We start from the raw sequence: 15,171 nt of genomic DNA on the forward strand, positions 1-15,171 counted from the left end.
TTTTTGGCTGAGTAGTAATGTAAGATTGTTAAGATTTGCAGGAATACGCTTGTAGCTCAGTCAGTGTATGTAATGCATTGATTTCTTAATGCTCTGAGGAGAGTGGTTTGTTGATGCTTCTATGCTTCTATTCCCTGCTGAGATGTGTGAATGAGCAGCCAGTCTACTACGCTCCACATGCGCTCTTAGCTTCGATAGTCTAATGATTAAACAACTCCGTCAGCTCCCACAACAAAAAGGGTAAAAAATCAGTCTACCACCAAGTTAACCATCTTTTGGTCCTGCCTTAGACATGTGTAATTCTAACCCCTTGTTCCTCTCCCACCAAACCTTCTTGCCTAAATGCACATCTGGGCAACAGCCATAACGCCATACTTGGGGCTTCAAAATGAGGAATGATCCAAATAGCCAAAAGATGCATAATGGTGGTTTAGCCCACATAGCAGCAGTCTACAGCAGGGATTCCCAAGTGTGGGGGGTCGCAAGGCATAAATGGGTGGTCGTGAGATGTCTCCCACAATGTTTTTTTCTGTAAGTTATCTAAAAATAGTACATTTTACCCATTAAAGTAAAAAATATCGACAAAAATAGTAGCTAAACTTGAAATAAAACCTTGAAAAAAGAAAATGTAATGAGTTTTCTGCCTTTCTTTTTGCCAGATGACTCTTAAGTTTAGAGTCAGTGAACTGTGAATTATCAAAAGCATCAGTAGCAGCAGGTTAATTCATAAGGGCACAGGAAACACAGCCACATGCTCATATAGGTAGGGTCATTTTCTCCAGACCAGCTAAATGAAGCCACATTAAATTGCTTTGAGGGACAGTGGGGGTTGAAGTCTTTGGCATTTATATTTTTGGGGTCGTGGGTTGAAAATTTTGGGAACCCCTGGTCTACAAGTCCAGGAAGCTTAAACACAACCCATACATTTGTATTTCAGATCTTTTTTTTATAGACAGTAATCCATGTCAAGAACATGGAGTATACAGTTTAACTTGGATTCTTGTTTCTCATGATGCCATATTAACTTTCTCTGACTGTGCTGATCCTCTGTTCACCAACAGGTGTGATGTAACAGCAGTTACAGTCATCATAAGACAGACACAAAACACCTTCTCTGACACGTCTGAAGTGCAGCATAATATTGTGCTCATATTGTGTTTACGTGTTGGTAAATCACAGGAGCACATTCAGCGCAAGACTGATCCCCTCTAAACGCACCACAGAACGCCACAGGAAGTCATTCCTGCCTGTGGCCATGAGACTGTACAACTCCTCCCTCTGATGACTGAACTATATTCTGTACTCTGTGCAAAAACATGCAATACTCTGTGCAATATCTCTGCCAATTCAACATCCTTTATATAATACCTTCATTCCCAGTGCTTTTGTACATAGCGAACTGTAACTATTCTCGGTTTCTGTATATACTTATTATTAATCCAATTTATATTATTTAATTCGTATTTATATCTTATTTTATTCCTTCTTTCTATCAATATTTTGACTTTTTCATACTGTGTATAAAAGCATTCTTTAAGAACTGAATTTCCCCGGGGATAAATAAAGTATTTCTGATTCTGATTCTGATTCTGAAAATGTTCACACATTTCAACCTATGAGGAGGGAGGCAGCAAGGAAGGAAGTATGATTTCACTCTAAGATATCTGTCTTCAGGTACAGTGTGTAGATACTGTACCTATGTGGGAAATAATAACTCACAGGTTTGTTGTCTTCATCCTCTGATGACTCAGAAATCTCCTCCTCCTCTAGAAACTCCACATCAGACTCTCCAGGCGCGATGGGAACAATGACAGTCAAGTTTGGGTTTGTTATGTAGCTGTCCTCCTCTGGAATGACGTACTTCTCTCCGTAGCGTCCAAATACTCCACCATTGCTTTCCACGTGATTTCCTACTTTCTTGACGTCCAGGCTGACTTCTTTGTCCTTCTGCTTTTTACGCCTGAAACTGCGGTTGAAAAGGTTGGAAATGTTGGTGACGAGCCAGGAGACACCGGCATTGATGCGTGCGATGGCGATCTGAATGTTGTTCAAATCACCGTCTTCATCTGGAGCGGAGAGGTTGTCAGAGCTGAAGGAGCTGAGCAGCAGGGCCAGAAAAAGATTCAGCACCTGATGATAGAAAATTTGACATGGTTTGAATTAAAGATCTAAAAACTGTTATCACTTTATAGCCATTTAACCTGAATATATTGTGCTTGTTTTAAGGCAGGGCAAAGTTTAGCCTGTCAACAAAAGTGTAAGCCTTCCTAAAGTATGAATTGATATCCCATTTATATTTTCAACACTGACAAATCCTGCATTGTAGATTCAGTAGGATATTTTACACTGTTATTCTCAGAAACATATGGCTCCGGCTTTTTTGAGCTACACTGAACTCAAGTCCCCAAACATCAAACTCCCAAGTAATCCGTCTACTAGCTTAGAGAGCAGCACAGTAGCATGTGTGTATCTCTCTCTCTCTCTCTCTCTCTCTCTCTCTCTCTCTCTCTCTCTCTCTCTCTCTCTCACTTTGTATGTGTGTGTGTGTGTGTGTGTGTGTGTGTGTGTGTGTACTGCCTGTGTGCATGAGTGATGTGCACAGTTGTTAAGGATCATCTTTAGCCACTGAGCCAGTCAGCGATGGGGAGCATGAGCAGATGATTAGTGATGAATGCCCTACGACCTTCTCGCCCCTAAGCATCCTGGATAATCCCTTGGATAAACAGCTTTCCCACGATTCATGTGTGGAGGAGGTTTGTGTCCATTAAACTCTATAAGGAGTGCTGTTGTGATCAGCTCTTTGCCCCGATAAGACAACACAATCACTGAAGGTGTCTGCATCCAGTAATGTCAAACAGGAGGAACTGCTTTACGCGCTGTACTCCTTTGAGCGTTCATAGCCTCTTAGTGCTACTGAAAGGGGATTCTATGAACACTGATTCTATCTGGAGACTGTATATTAAGTTTAAAGTATAAGGAGATGTAATCTGGTTTAAATCCACTGGGGTTAATATAGATGATGGTGTCAGAGTGACAGCAGACAAAGCATTTTGCTGCTGATATGGCTAAGCTGCTTCCTTATTTACAGACTCTGCTCCTGTCCAGCCTTGTGATCTTCTGGCACGTCGCACAAGGACTAATGATGGCAGATTTCCCACTCCATAACCCTGACAACATTGAAAACAACTAATCTTCATTTTTTTAAAGCTAGAAAAACAGACTCTTTCTTTCTCCTCATCAAACATAGAGCTACAGTCATCAGCTAATTTTCAGCTAAAGGTGCATTTCGACCAAGAGTTTGGGGGTCTTTTAGCCCCAAGAATTACTTTACCCTGAACTAAAAGGTTCCTGTGCCCCCATTGTTGTCTGCGTTTCGACCGCGGGCTGAAGTCCCGGGTAGATTGTGCAAATCAGTCCAGTGACGTATGGAGAAAAACAATTATATTAAATAATATTTTGAAATCTTTATAAATAACTAAACTAGCATGCATTCCCAGGAACTCCCTCTGTGTTTCAACAACTGTGTAAACTCCACAAACGCTGTTACGTTCAACCGAAAGTCCCAGGACCTTTGAAAAGTACTACCCCCCCAAGCAGGGGCTTCTCAGGGGGGAGATTATGTACCCCTGAACTAAATTTAGACCCTGGTTCCTCCGGTCAAAACACATGCAGTTCAGGGGTAAAGTTCCTGCGGTCAAAAAATGCCTTAACTGGTCTTAGCTGATGCAAACAGGAAAACAGAGTTGGTTGAAAACTTTGTCTCATATGTCGATTTTTCAGAGCCAGTTTATGATGTCTTGAATATTAATCAATATATGTATTGACCTTAAAGATTCAGTGTTAAACTACATGTTAAGTTACCATCTTGCTCTCACCCATGCTTAACCCTCCTATTATCCTTCGGGTCAATTGGACCCCATTCAGCGTTTAACGTCTCTAAATTAATGAATAACAATATTTTTTGGGCTTCATATTTCATGTCTTTTCCTAATTTAATGGGGACAACTGGGAAAACATTAAATTAAAATGTTGATATGTTCCAATTTCCTGTAAAAAAAAATTAAGCATTGGTGTTCCTTGGGGTCAATTTGACCGCAGGCTGTTTTAGCTGTATATAAAATTAGAAATATCAAAATTTTACACACATTTGTTTTGGTTGTTTTGGATGATATTGAGGTCACTATAACAAAGGACACTTCTGCATGTGACAGCAGGAGCTGGGATCAAACCGCCAACCTTTAGATTGAGATATAGTATTTCCAGCCACCATGTCTCTAAAGACATTCAATGATGTGTCCTGTGTCATATGTTTTGATAACATAGAAACAAGGCAGGGCCGACAAGAGCATGACAAACTCACAGAAGTTTGATGTTCTGTTTTGCAAATAAAGTCCTTCTGAATGCTTTGAATTATTTTTATGCTTGAAGTAAATTTTATTTAAAGGCTTTTTAAGTCGTCAACAAAGAAACATAAAGTACCTGTGTAACAATGAGTTTCTGGAGGTTTAAATTGCTGGGGTCTAATTGACCCTAAAGCTAAAGATGTTAGTAGATTTGAGGCTAACAGGAGGGTTAAGAGAGTGCTTCAATATTTCTGTATTATAGGGAAGAGCGTTATAGCCAGCTATAGTGCAATTAACAAGCAAAATACATTTTGATGCTGGCTGATGCTGCTCCATGTTATCAAACAGAATACTGACTATAAATAATGATTATGTGTGAGGCAGCAAGAACATGCTACACACACACATAGACATAAAAACCTTACACATGCTCAAACCAGACCTTATTGACATGCACCAATGGAGGGATGTCAGAGTGAGGGGGCTGCACAGACGGGTTGGTAACTTGCTCAAGGCCACCTTAACAGTGAACCAGTAAACTTCTACCTCTCCAGCTTACAGCCCAGTTTTCAGACTCGGTCTGCAACAAGACTTGTACAAGCAACTCTGGTTCCTGGGCCGAGACCCTACAGACTGAGCTTCTTCCACTCTTCACTTCTTCCACTCGTGGTTTCCTTAGCAGGGGCTACAATCTTACAATTACAGTGTTATAATTTCATTTAGCAGACACTTTTTCCCAAAGTGATGTACATTTGAGTAAGTACAACACAAATATGAATCTAGACGAGAGGGAACAAGGTTAGTAAATGCCACAGACTGCTTCAAGCCTAAACCATAGACTGTAAAAAATATGGTCGTAATATCCATAACGTCACCCATCTGTTTCTGAAGCGCTGTTTTGAGACCAGTCGGCAGCCGCAGCCATAGTGCTGCTGTCGAGCGATGTGATGTAAAGAGGCGGGCTTTGAGCCTCCTAGCCAACAGCTACAGTGTTCCCGCCTGTCAATCAAGTCAGCTGTGCCTCTCATTGGAAGACTCGTAATGAAAATATCTTTGAAATTGCAGCGTTAGAAAAAAATTTGCCCTTGTACAGTGTGTGCCGATCGAGAAATGAGCTATCCAGACTACACTCGTCTTTTGTACCAGGCTGTAAACATGTTTATTTCTGCTGTAAAGGTCGTCTTTTTTGAATTGGTGTGTATTTTTAGACCGGAGGTTGCTGCTTGGTCTAATCGGAGACAGGTGCTGACATGCAGTGCTAGAGGCAAAGCAAAGTGTGTTTAGAGCAGCTATGCTTTATTAATATTATTACCACCAAGGCATCAGTGACACCATAATAATCATCATCATCATCATCATCATCATCATCATCATCATCATCATCATCATCATCATCATCATCAAGGCCATTGTCATCGCAGTCATCTCTAGCACCAAACTACAAGTGCAGTGGTGTTCACAAAGCTGGGTCTCAAACTTTCTCAAAAGGCAGAAAGGTTCTCTGTGGATCGGATGTATTATGGTATAGCTGGAGACTACAGTGGAAAATGTATCACTCTTTAATCTTAATAAGGGTATTTCTGAACTTTAAGAGGCTGCCAAACGCAAACATGTGGATTTTAAGTTGTTGATATCAAAAGTCTGAACCCAAGAGAAAATTAAAAAAGAGTTTCAAGGGTTAGCTTAATACATTTATGGTCTCATTTTATATTGGAGTTAACATGTGTGAAGTTAAAATTACGGGCCGCAGAAATTTTTGAAGAGACAGCTTTTTTTGTTGTTGTTGTAGTTTTAACAATATCTGTGGAGTGAACCCTGAAGTAAATCATAGCACACTGTTCTCAACCCTTAATTCCTAACCCCAACCCTTGAGAAACTTGTATTTGTATTGTTGTTGTATTGTTTCGACATCTTTCAATCAGTTTATTTCTTTTCAATGACATTTGAAGTTGAGGAAAACTGAATTCTTGGGCCAAAGTAATACCTCAAACACATATTTGGCTCTTGATGCTGCAGAGGAGGCTTAAAGTTTTAAAAATGCATGACTGACTATTTTTAAAACACCTAGCATCGAGGTTTTGATGTCGTGGATGCCTAAAACAAGTAGCTCCTGAACAAAATGGGCCTCCCAGAAAAGTTACTACTGTAAAAAAGCCTTATAATCTATGCAAACATGCCAGTATAATGTATGATTTTAGATTTTCAAAGAATATAAAAAAGACCACCTTAGGAACGCTGTAGATTTAAATGTTATTGTCTTGAATTACAGATTGTCCTTTCATTGACATCTGTTTTTTTAAACAGGTCTGTAGATTTATCAGGTCGTATAGTTTTAGTGAGATGACCAGAGTGTTGGCTTTACGGGTATTTGGTGTTGTGAAGTTGTAGATTGCAACCAACTGATATTTGCTCCTCTCACTTTTTCTCTTCTGAATGTTTGAGGCCAAAGAACTCTAGAGAAGTGTGAAGAACCATTGGGATCCTGTTTTCTGATCATCTTTTTTTGGCTACTGTCTCTCCTATGAAGACCAATCAATGTACCATTAATCCCACCAATAGATCCAACTATCAAACATACTGTACCTTTAAATAAACATGACATTTTTTTAAAAAAGAGTCGTGCATCATCGAGCCACAACTGAAAAAAATTATGGATACCGAAAATGTTTTAATATCTTTTCTGACTTACGGATGAATTTCAGAGCACAGGATTAAATGCGGCTGAGGTTACAGAAGGCATGCTGGAAACTAACAATAACTCCACACTCAAAGCCTTGCTCCATTTTTTGCCTGACATGGTGTGACAGATAGAACTGATTGAGTTGTAGCTTATGTTCACATTTCAGTGTGTAATTATAATGGGATATGTGTGAGGCATGAAAAAACATAGGTAAGATAGCACATTTGTCGTCTAGACTTGCATAACACGCATGGGTCAGGCCGGTCGTCAAGGCTGAGCAAAATAGAGTGAAATAGAAATCCTGAAAATGGATTAGAGAGAAAAAAAACCCTGATTATTATAAAATGATGAAAAGATTTTACACACACAACAGACACTCTGACATGTGATTACATAAATTTCAAGAATATGCACTAAAATGACACCACATTCAAAGAAAGGCACGCTGACTATAAATAACTGACTGGCGCCCGGCTGTCAGCACTACCAGGATGTTTTTATCTGTTCTCATTAATGTTAGATTAACACACACAGCTGGACAGCATGTACCATATGGTTGGATGAATATATACATAACCTCGCTGTGACACAGCATGAGAGCTTTTACATTGATTATATACTTTTTTATGGAAACACCTGTATGCTGGTTGAGCAGTGCTGATCCTGTGAAACTCAACACCTGCTGAAATAGCTGGAGAACACTGTGACCTTTGCACAGTCCTTGGGTCACATTTGCAGGGACCAGGCTTAGTTCATTAGCAGTGGATCAAGCACTCAACTCTGTTGATGTGATGGTGCAGCAAAGCTGGTCTCACAGGGAGCGTGTGTGATATGGTTACAGTTTGCACAATAGCATGTGCAGATAACACATACTTAGTGGTGACAACAGATGGCTTACATGTCGTCCAGACATTATCTGTTTCGAAGTCTGCTAATGCTAATCTGCAAGACCGTTAGCATGATGCTGTAACAGACACATGTTCTCAAATGTTCTAACAGCACTGAGGTTGAGATGCATGAACAAGAACAGCTACGAAGATGTGTGAGTTTGCAAAAATGCACCATGACGAGCCACCTACAACCGTTCAAGGATGTCCTGTCCTCAGAAAATGGAACCACCAATCATCATTGATGCAACGTAATCCCTGATTACTTATGACATCATCATTTAGATTTGAACGCAGTTACAGTCGGTTGAATTGACATGCTATTGGATTTCTCTCGAGGCAGACTTCCTGTTTTCATATACTGTTAAAGGATAAGGTTGGCATTAACCTGTATTTATGTTATTGCCAACAAATCCGATAAAGAGAGCACAAAACCCAACCTCTTAGCCTGTCTTTTGACATTTCACAAAAAAACGGGCTCATCTTTAGCTGCCTGTCCTGAGCCCACTGCTTCTATGAAAGATGAACATTTGACCTGTAACCTTTTGTAAGGACTTTTTCACTGGCACTGAGACAAAATGTACAGAGTACATAGAAGCCTCTAAATGTAGCCTGCAATAAAGGCAAACCAAACCATCAGCTAGCAATGACTTTTCAGTCTGGTCTGATTCAGAAGCACATTTTCAGAGTGCAAACTAAAGAACCCGCATTGACACTTTTACTGACAGAGATTGGTGGGGAGTTGTTTGGCATTGCTTTGAGAAAGAACAAAGACAGGAATTTTAGAGAAAGCTATTGCTTCAGAATGGGAAAGCAGAGAGTTGACAGAAGTAACGGACTGATTTAGAAAAGGGGAAATTATAAGTCAAAGCTTGGTAGGTTGATCAACAGTCAGTGAGAATTTCAAGATTTTAAAGGATACACAAATGAACTCTGAGTATTCTCTCCTCTTACTTGAGAGGTACGTAATACATCTGCTTTCTGGAGTCAATGAAAGTGGGAATACAACACTCACAGGGTGGTGTAGCACCTTATCCATATCTTTTCATCATAACTTTTATAATAACTGAGCTCTATTTAGCAACCAAATCTGATCACTGTGGGCTGAATGGAATGAATGAATGGTTCTTAAACAAAGTTTGTTTTTTTCAGTTATATTTTGGGGCATTTTTTGCCTTTATGGATAGTACAGCTGAAGAGAGACAGGAAACGTGGGGAGTAGAGAGTTGGGGAGGACATGCAGTAAATGGTCAAGGCTGGAATCGAGCCAGCGACCTCTGCGACGAAGGCTATAGCTACGATGTGGGGCGCTTAAACCGCTAGGCCACCAGCGCCCCGTTCTTAATCGAAGTTGACACAGTCTCAGCATTGTCATATTACTGCCATAATCTTAAATAGCTACAGACACATTATCTCATTGCAACGAGCAAAAAGCTGTGTTTAAAATAGAAAATAGTATTCACAGAGGGTCCATCTTTCATTTTCTGCTCAAGCAAACGCACAAGCCGGTCACATCACATCAACAGTGCATTGACTGCACATCAGGGAAGATTTCCAGAATAAGCAAAATATGGCATTAGTCAATATTTGTCTTGTTTTGGTCTTTAAATTTTGGTGACAGATGTTTTAGATAATTTAAAAATATGCAATTACTCACCACCAAGTTGCCTATGACCATCACCAACATGAACACCAGGATACACAGAGGCTGCCCAGCCACTTCCATACAATCCCACATGGTCTCGATCCACTCGCCGCACAGCACCCTGAACACGATGAGGAACGAGTGGAAGAAGTCCTTCATGTGCCACCGAGGCAGCTGACAGTCTATGGCGATCTTACACACATAGTCCTGGTAGTTCTTTCCAAACAGCTGCATGCCCACCACGGCAAAGATGAAGACGATGATGGCCAGCACCAGCGTCAGGTTCCCCAAAGCACCCACTGAGTTCCCGATGATCTTGATGAGAGTGTTGAGAGTCGGCCACGATTTAGCCAGCTTGAAAACTCGCAACTGAGAAAGAGTACAAGGGGAAGAAATCAAACGAAGCAACTTCTTCATAAGAATCTGTTTAAGTTGATGCTTGATGTAAGATGTTTTAGAGGTCAGGATTTGAACATTGAGGAATTATGAGCCAATTTTCTCCATTTTCTCAGCTCTCTGTTTAATACATGGAATATTTCTAGTTTTTTTATCCTCCTGTGACAAAAACAAACATGTGATGAACCATTCTTCGTATTTCTTTGGATAAAGTAATAGTTTTCATTTGATGCGTTGCATTAAAAGGAATACAGACGCAATTACAAAAAATTGTTTTCTATGTACGAAAGAGAGTTTAATATTCCTGTTACCAGTCTGAATGATCGAAGGACAGACAGTCCCTCTACATTCGAGAGACCCAACTCCATCAGACTGAGGCAAACAATGACACCATCAAAGATATTCCAGCCCTGTTGGAAGTAATAGTAGGGATCCATAGCAACCAGCTTCAGCACCATCTCAGCTGTAAAGATCCCTGTGAACACCTGGAGGAGACACAGAAGGCGAGGACAGAAACACAGAGGTGAAAAACTACACATTAAACATGTTGGTAAAGCCACTTTATAACAAAGTACTGCATCAATTTGTCTGCTTTATATATATAAGATATAGAAAATCATTCATCCCTGCAGCCATTAGGCTTCATAACTCTCTAGCCAATGGGAGATGAGCTGACAGACACCTGAATTACTTGTTTTATGTGATTTTTATAATTTTATCTGCCAGACACCTGAATTTCCATTCAGGGATTAATAAAGTACATTCTATTCTATTCTACTTGCATAGAGAAGATGTTCAAGTTCATACTAGAAATATTACATCAAAGATAATCACAAAATGAAATAAAAATACGTAATTTTCATTTTTCCTCTGTCTTCTAAGAGATAACTTCAACCCTCTCCACTGTTAACCTAACAGCACGTAACAGAAAGCGTGTCAAATCCTGGAAACCTGCATCCCTCATCATTCAAATCTCCTTACCAGGTTCCCCACTGAGAGCATGGTGTTGAACTCTTCAGTCATTGGGTAGTGCTCCAGGGCCATGAAGAGGGTGTTTAGCACAATGCAAATGGTGATACCCAGGTCCAGGAAAGGATCCATCACCATCAACTTCACCAACTCTTTTATCTTCAGCCACCAGGGGGAGCAGTCCCAAATCAGGTACTTCTTGGCAAACGTTAACCAGCAGGGATGACACTTCTGTCTCGACTCCTGCAGCTCTGCAAAGACACAACAACAAATGTTCCTCTGTTGACTTGACATGAAATGTAATCCCAACTTAAAACTCTTTTCCTTTCTTTTCAAACAACAATTGAAAAAACACTGAGCATGAAGATCTTATGCTAGCTTCAATCTGTGACAGATCTTGGCATGGCACAGCTAAAAGAGCTTTCTTTGAAGGGGGACCTGCATTTTGGCTGTGAACACATTTGCCTTCTGGCTGAAAAAGATGAAGTCGATCTCAGGCTCCTGTCTGTACAGTAAATGTGAAGCTTCAGTGAACCCTTGGTTAGCTTAGCTTAGCATAAAGGCTGGGCCAGGCATAATCCGACTGACATAATTCAACTTTTCAACAAATCTTGTTTTACTGAGCTCCACTAACAACAACTTCTAGTTTTGGGAGGAGGTGTGTGACAACAAAAGTCCAAGAGTTGCTTGAGCAAAGAGATAGTCACATAGAGAGATAGAGTATTTAAATGAAGTAGGTGAATTAAATATTATGTTAGATTTACAGCAATAGCAATAGCAATTTTATTTATAAAGCACATTTCATTACAAGTAAGTTCAATGTGCTTTACATGGAGAATTAAAAACATAAAAACATTTTCCCCCAAAATAAATAGAATAAATACAAACAGAAAAACAATAGATAGACCCAACATACATCAGACACAGCAATCAAACAAACAGCAGTTGTTGCTGCACGTGCATCCAGTCACAACAGTCATCATATCATTCATACGCTTGTGAAAATAAATATGTTTTGAGTATTTTTTTTAAAAGTGGAGACAGTTGTGATGGACCTGAGATCAGCAGGCAGTTTGTTCCAGAGAGAAGGACCACAGTAACTGAAGGCCCCTTCACTGGACTTTGATTTGACTCTGGGTACATTTAAAACACTTCCACCTGCTGACCTTAGGATCTGGGTCGGGTTATAAACTGAGCAAGTTAAGATAAGATAAAATAATTAACTCCTTTATTCGTCCCACAACGGGGGAAATTCATGGAGTTACAGCAGCAAACAAGAAGGTGTACAGTACAAGAATTCCAACAAGAATATATATAGGAAAGAAATGTCCATCAGAGACGACAGATTGGCCATAATTCATAATATAATAAATATAAATAAGTTAGAGATGTACTGGGGAGCTGAACCATTGAGTGCTTTATGGACTGATAATAGGATTTTGTAAGTAGATTCTGTATTGAACGGGGAGTCAGTGAAGTGTTTTGAGAACCGGGGTAATATGGTCATATTTTCTTGTGTGTCCTATTGAGTTTTTGGATAGACCTGTGTACAGTGCGTTGCAATAATCTAACCGGGTTGATATGAATGAGTGGACAAATTTTTCGGCATAGGTTTGGGATATGAATGATCAGAGTTTGGAGATGTTTTTTAAATGGGAAAATTATGTTCTTGTTATATTGGTAATGTGGTATTCAAAGTGAAGGTTGGAATCAAAAATTACACCAAGATCTCTGACTTGCTCAGTGTTTTAATGAGATTGAACTTAGATAAGTTAAGTTTTAAAAAGTTTAAAGTCATCCAACAGTTGATATCGTTTATGCTGTTTAGTAGTTGCTTGACAGGACTGAGATCATTGGATGTGAAGGAAATATGTAACTGTGTATCGTCTGCATATGAATGATAAGAAATGTTATGTTTTTTCATGACAAGTCTTATACTTAAAACATATAAGAATAGTACTGATCTTCTCATCCAGCTTTCTAGAAAGAAATTTAAAAAGTGTTACTACTGTAACTTTGTGCTTAGAAGGACTTACCCTCCATGGCATCACTGAAAAAGCTGACAGAGCTCAGCCCTCTTTTCCTGGTCACTGGAGGAGGATCGGTCACGGTTGGAGAAGGCTGGAGGATAAGTTTGGGAAGTGTTTCCTCTGTACCAAATGGCTTCTGGTAGACAGAAAAAACAATACGTCAAAAACAGAACTTCATCCTCCTGTACTTTGGTGGGCTGTTAATTAGGACTGAACAGAGTTACATCCTTATAGAAACTTCTTCCACTCACTGTGTCTTCCCTGACCCTCTCCATGCTGTAGGCAGGTAAGTATGAAGGGGTTGGAAATCCTGTAGTGGTGACTCCGTTCTGGTCTAGGGAGATGTTGAGCCGTCCGTTGATGTTGACGTTGGTGGTAAAGATTTGGGAGCAGTGACTCCTCACACTGCCCGTCCTTCTTTTCCAGGGTGTTGCTGTTGAATTGGCGCGACTCCTAAAGGCGTCCCCATGAATGCTGTACTCGTCATCCCCGAAGTCGGCCTCTGAGTTGTTACGTACCCGGAAAGCGCTGAAGATGCTGACTTGGCTTCCTCTCCGGGTGCTAAGAGGGTGAGAGGAGAGCGTGGCCAGCAGAGGGTGGGCTGGGAGGGGAGACAATGGAGGCTGGAGAAAACAAAAAGATACATGTAACATGTGACAAGAAGACCATAAGATCACAGAGTGGGGTAAATGCTGGACTATCTCAGGAGACATACCATTGGCTCATCCAGGGGGTCAAACTTCTCCTCAGCAGCTTCCTCGCCAGTCTCTTCCGACAATGTCCTGTAGGACCGTCTTCTTCTGCTGCTGCTTCTTCGAATGCTCCCTGCTTTCAGACAGAACGGCGACATCTCTGGAGACAACACAGAGTCTGTCTCCTGTGCTTGTCTTTTTGCTAACTTTACACAGAAAGGAAAACAAAAGATGCTTTTTCAATCTCGTCTCAGGTTTAAAAGCACTCATGAAAAGTGAAAATCCGTGCTGAATCTGTGTTTTGCCTACTCTTTGCTCTCGGCGAAGGTGCTCCATAGCCAGCTGAAACTCCCTCTCCTTCTGCCAGGCCTCAGCGATGGTTGCCTGATTCTGCTCCTCGTAGGCCATGGCCACCACAGCCAGGATCAGGTTGACCAGGTAGAAGGAGCCCAAGAAGATTACCAGCACAAAGAAAACCATGTAGGTCTTCCCTGCTGAGCGCAGAGTCTGAGGGGGGCAGATGTAAAAGCAGGACACTATATGACCAAGTTCTCATGGTACTCACACACTCACACCACTCAACTACATGCGATCACCTTGCCCCCCTCACACACCCTGCTCTCTACACACAGCTGCTTGTCTCACCACCTTTTTCTGTTGTCTCCCTCCCCCCTAATCAGTGGAATGTCCAAAGTTTTTCCCGTCACAAATCAGTTTTCACAGAGAGTACTTTTTTTTTTATAACATTGGATCTTTGTACAAACTTATAACAGCAACAAGTGTAGATTTACATTGAGCAGTAAAGATTGCAGCTTGAGTTTGGACATGAGCATGTCTGTGAGTGCCACAGTAGAGCGTGTTTGTAGACCTACTCACGACAGGTACGTGAGGAGTAGAGAGACCATTAAGACATGTATGTACGTGTAATTGATAGTAGATGGTTATTTTTCTATGGGATGGATGGAAGTGTTAGCAATTAAAGCCATTACTAATTATTGCACATGTTTTCATCATATTTACAAAGCCGAGAGATGCGTGATCAGTGATGTATGGCGTCAGAGTGCCATCAATCTTTTCATTTTTTAACCCCTGATTTTCCTGTGATTGATTAATTGATTGTAACACATTAACATGACAGACTTAATTTAAACATTTAGCATAAAAGTACACCAATCAAGTTATTTCAGATACAGACTTCTGACACTCTAAAGTTCAAATCTCTCCTTTCTTTTTACACAAGATTTGGTCTCAACCAAGCGGCAACCTCCGGTCTCAAAATATGAAGCCCATGTGGAAGTGTTATAAACTGCAGTTCATCGAGAATTCGCTTGAGGCTGGCTGCAGAAACACCGGAAACCACATACACACCAATTCAAAAAACACAATCTTTGCAGCATTAATAAACATGTTTACAGCCTGGTTCAAAAAACGGCTTGGCTCTACATAGCTAATTTCCCTATCGGCTCACGCTGTACAGGGGTTGATTTTTGTTGAGTCCTGCATTACCAATATGGCTGCTGTCGCCGATT

The 15,171-nt window shown here is 40.6% G+C and overlaps 1 protein-coding gene across 1 annotated transcript in view; it reads right to left on the reverse strand.

The window, feature by feature from the left end:
* Nucleotides 1-15,171, reverse strand: part of LOC117827156 (sodium channel protein type 4 subunit alpha-like) — a 55,651-nt gene that overhangs the window by 16,122 nt on the left and 24,358 nt on the right. Inside the window, exons 10-17 of the mRNA XM_034703650.1 lie at nucleotides 13,952-14,149; nucleotides 13,666-13,848; nucleotides 13,202-13,573; nucleotides 12,957-13,086; nucleotides 10,933-11,171; nucleotides 10,263-10,436; nucleotides 9,568-9,924; nucleotides 1,720-2,130 (exon numbers count right to left, since the gene is read on the reverse strand). Coding sequence (XP_034559541.1) covers nucleotides 1,720-2,130; nucleotides 9,568-9,924; nucleotides 10,263-10,436; nucleotides 10,933-11,171; nucleotides 12,957-13,086; nucleotides 13,202-13,573; nucleotides 13,666-13,848; nucleotides 13,952-14,149 — 2,064 coding nt within the window. The remainder of the gene's footprint in view (nucleotides 1-1,719; nucleotides 2,131-9,567; nucleotides 9,925-10,262; nucleotides 10,437-10,932; nucleotides 11,172-12,956; nucleotides 13,087-13,201; nucleotides 13,574-13,665; nucleotides 13,849-13,951; nucleotides 14,150-15,171) is intronic.

The sequence above is a fragment of the Notolabrus celidotus genome, chromosome 15 (genome assembly GCF_009762535.1).
Source record: "Notolabrus celidotus isolate fNotCel1 chromosome 15, fNotCel1.pri, whole genome shotgun sequence".
NCBI classification, from domain to species: Eukaryota; Metazoa; Chordata; class Actinopteri; order Labriformes; family Labridae; genus Notolabrus; species Notolabrus celidotus.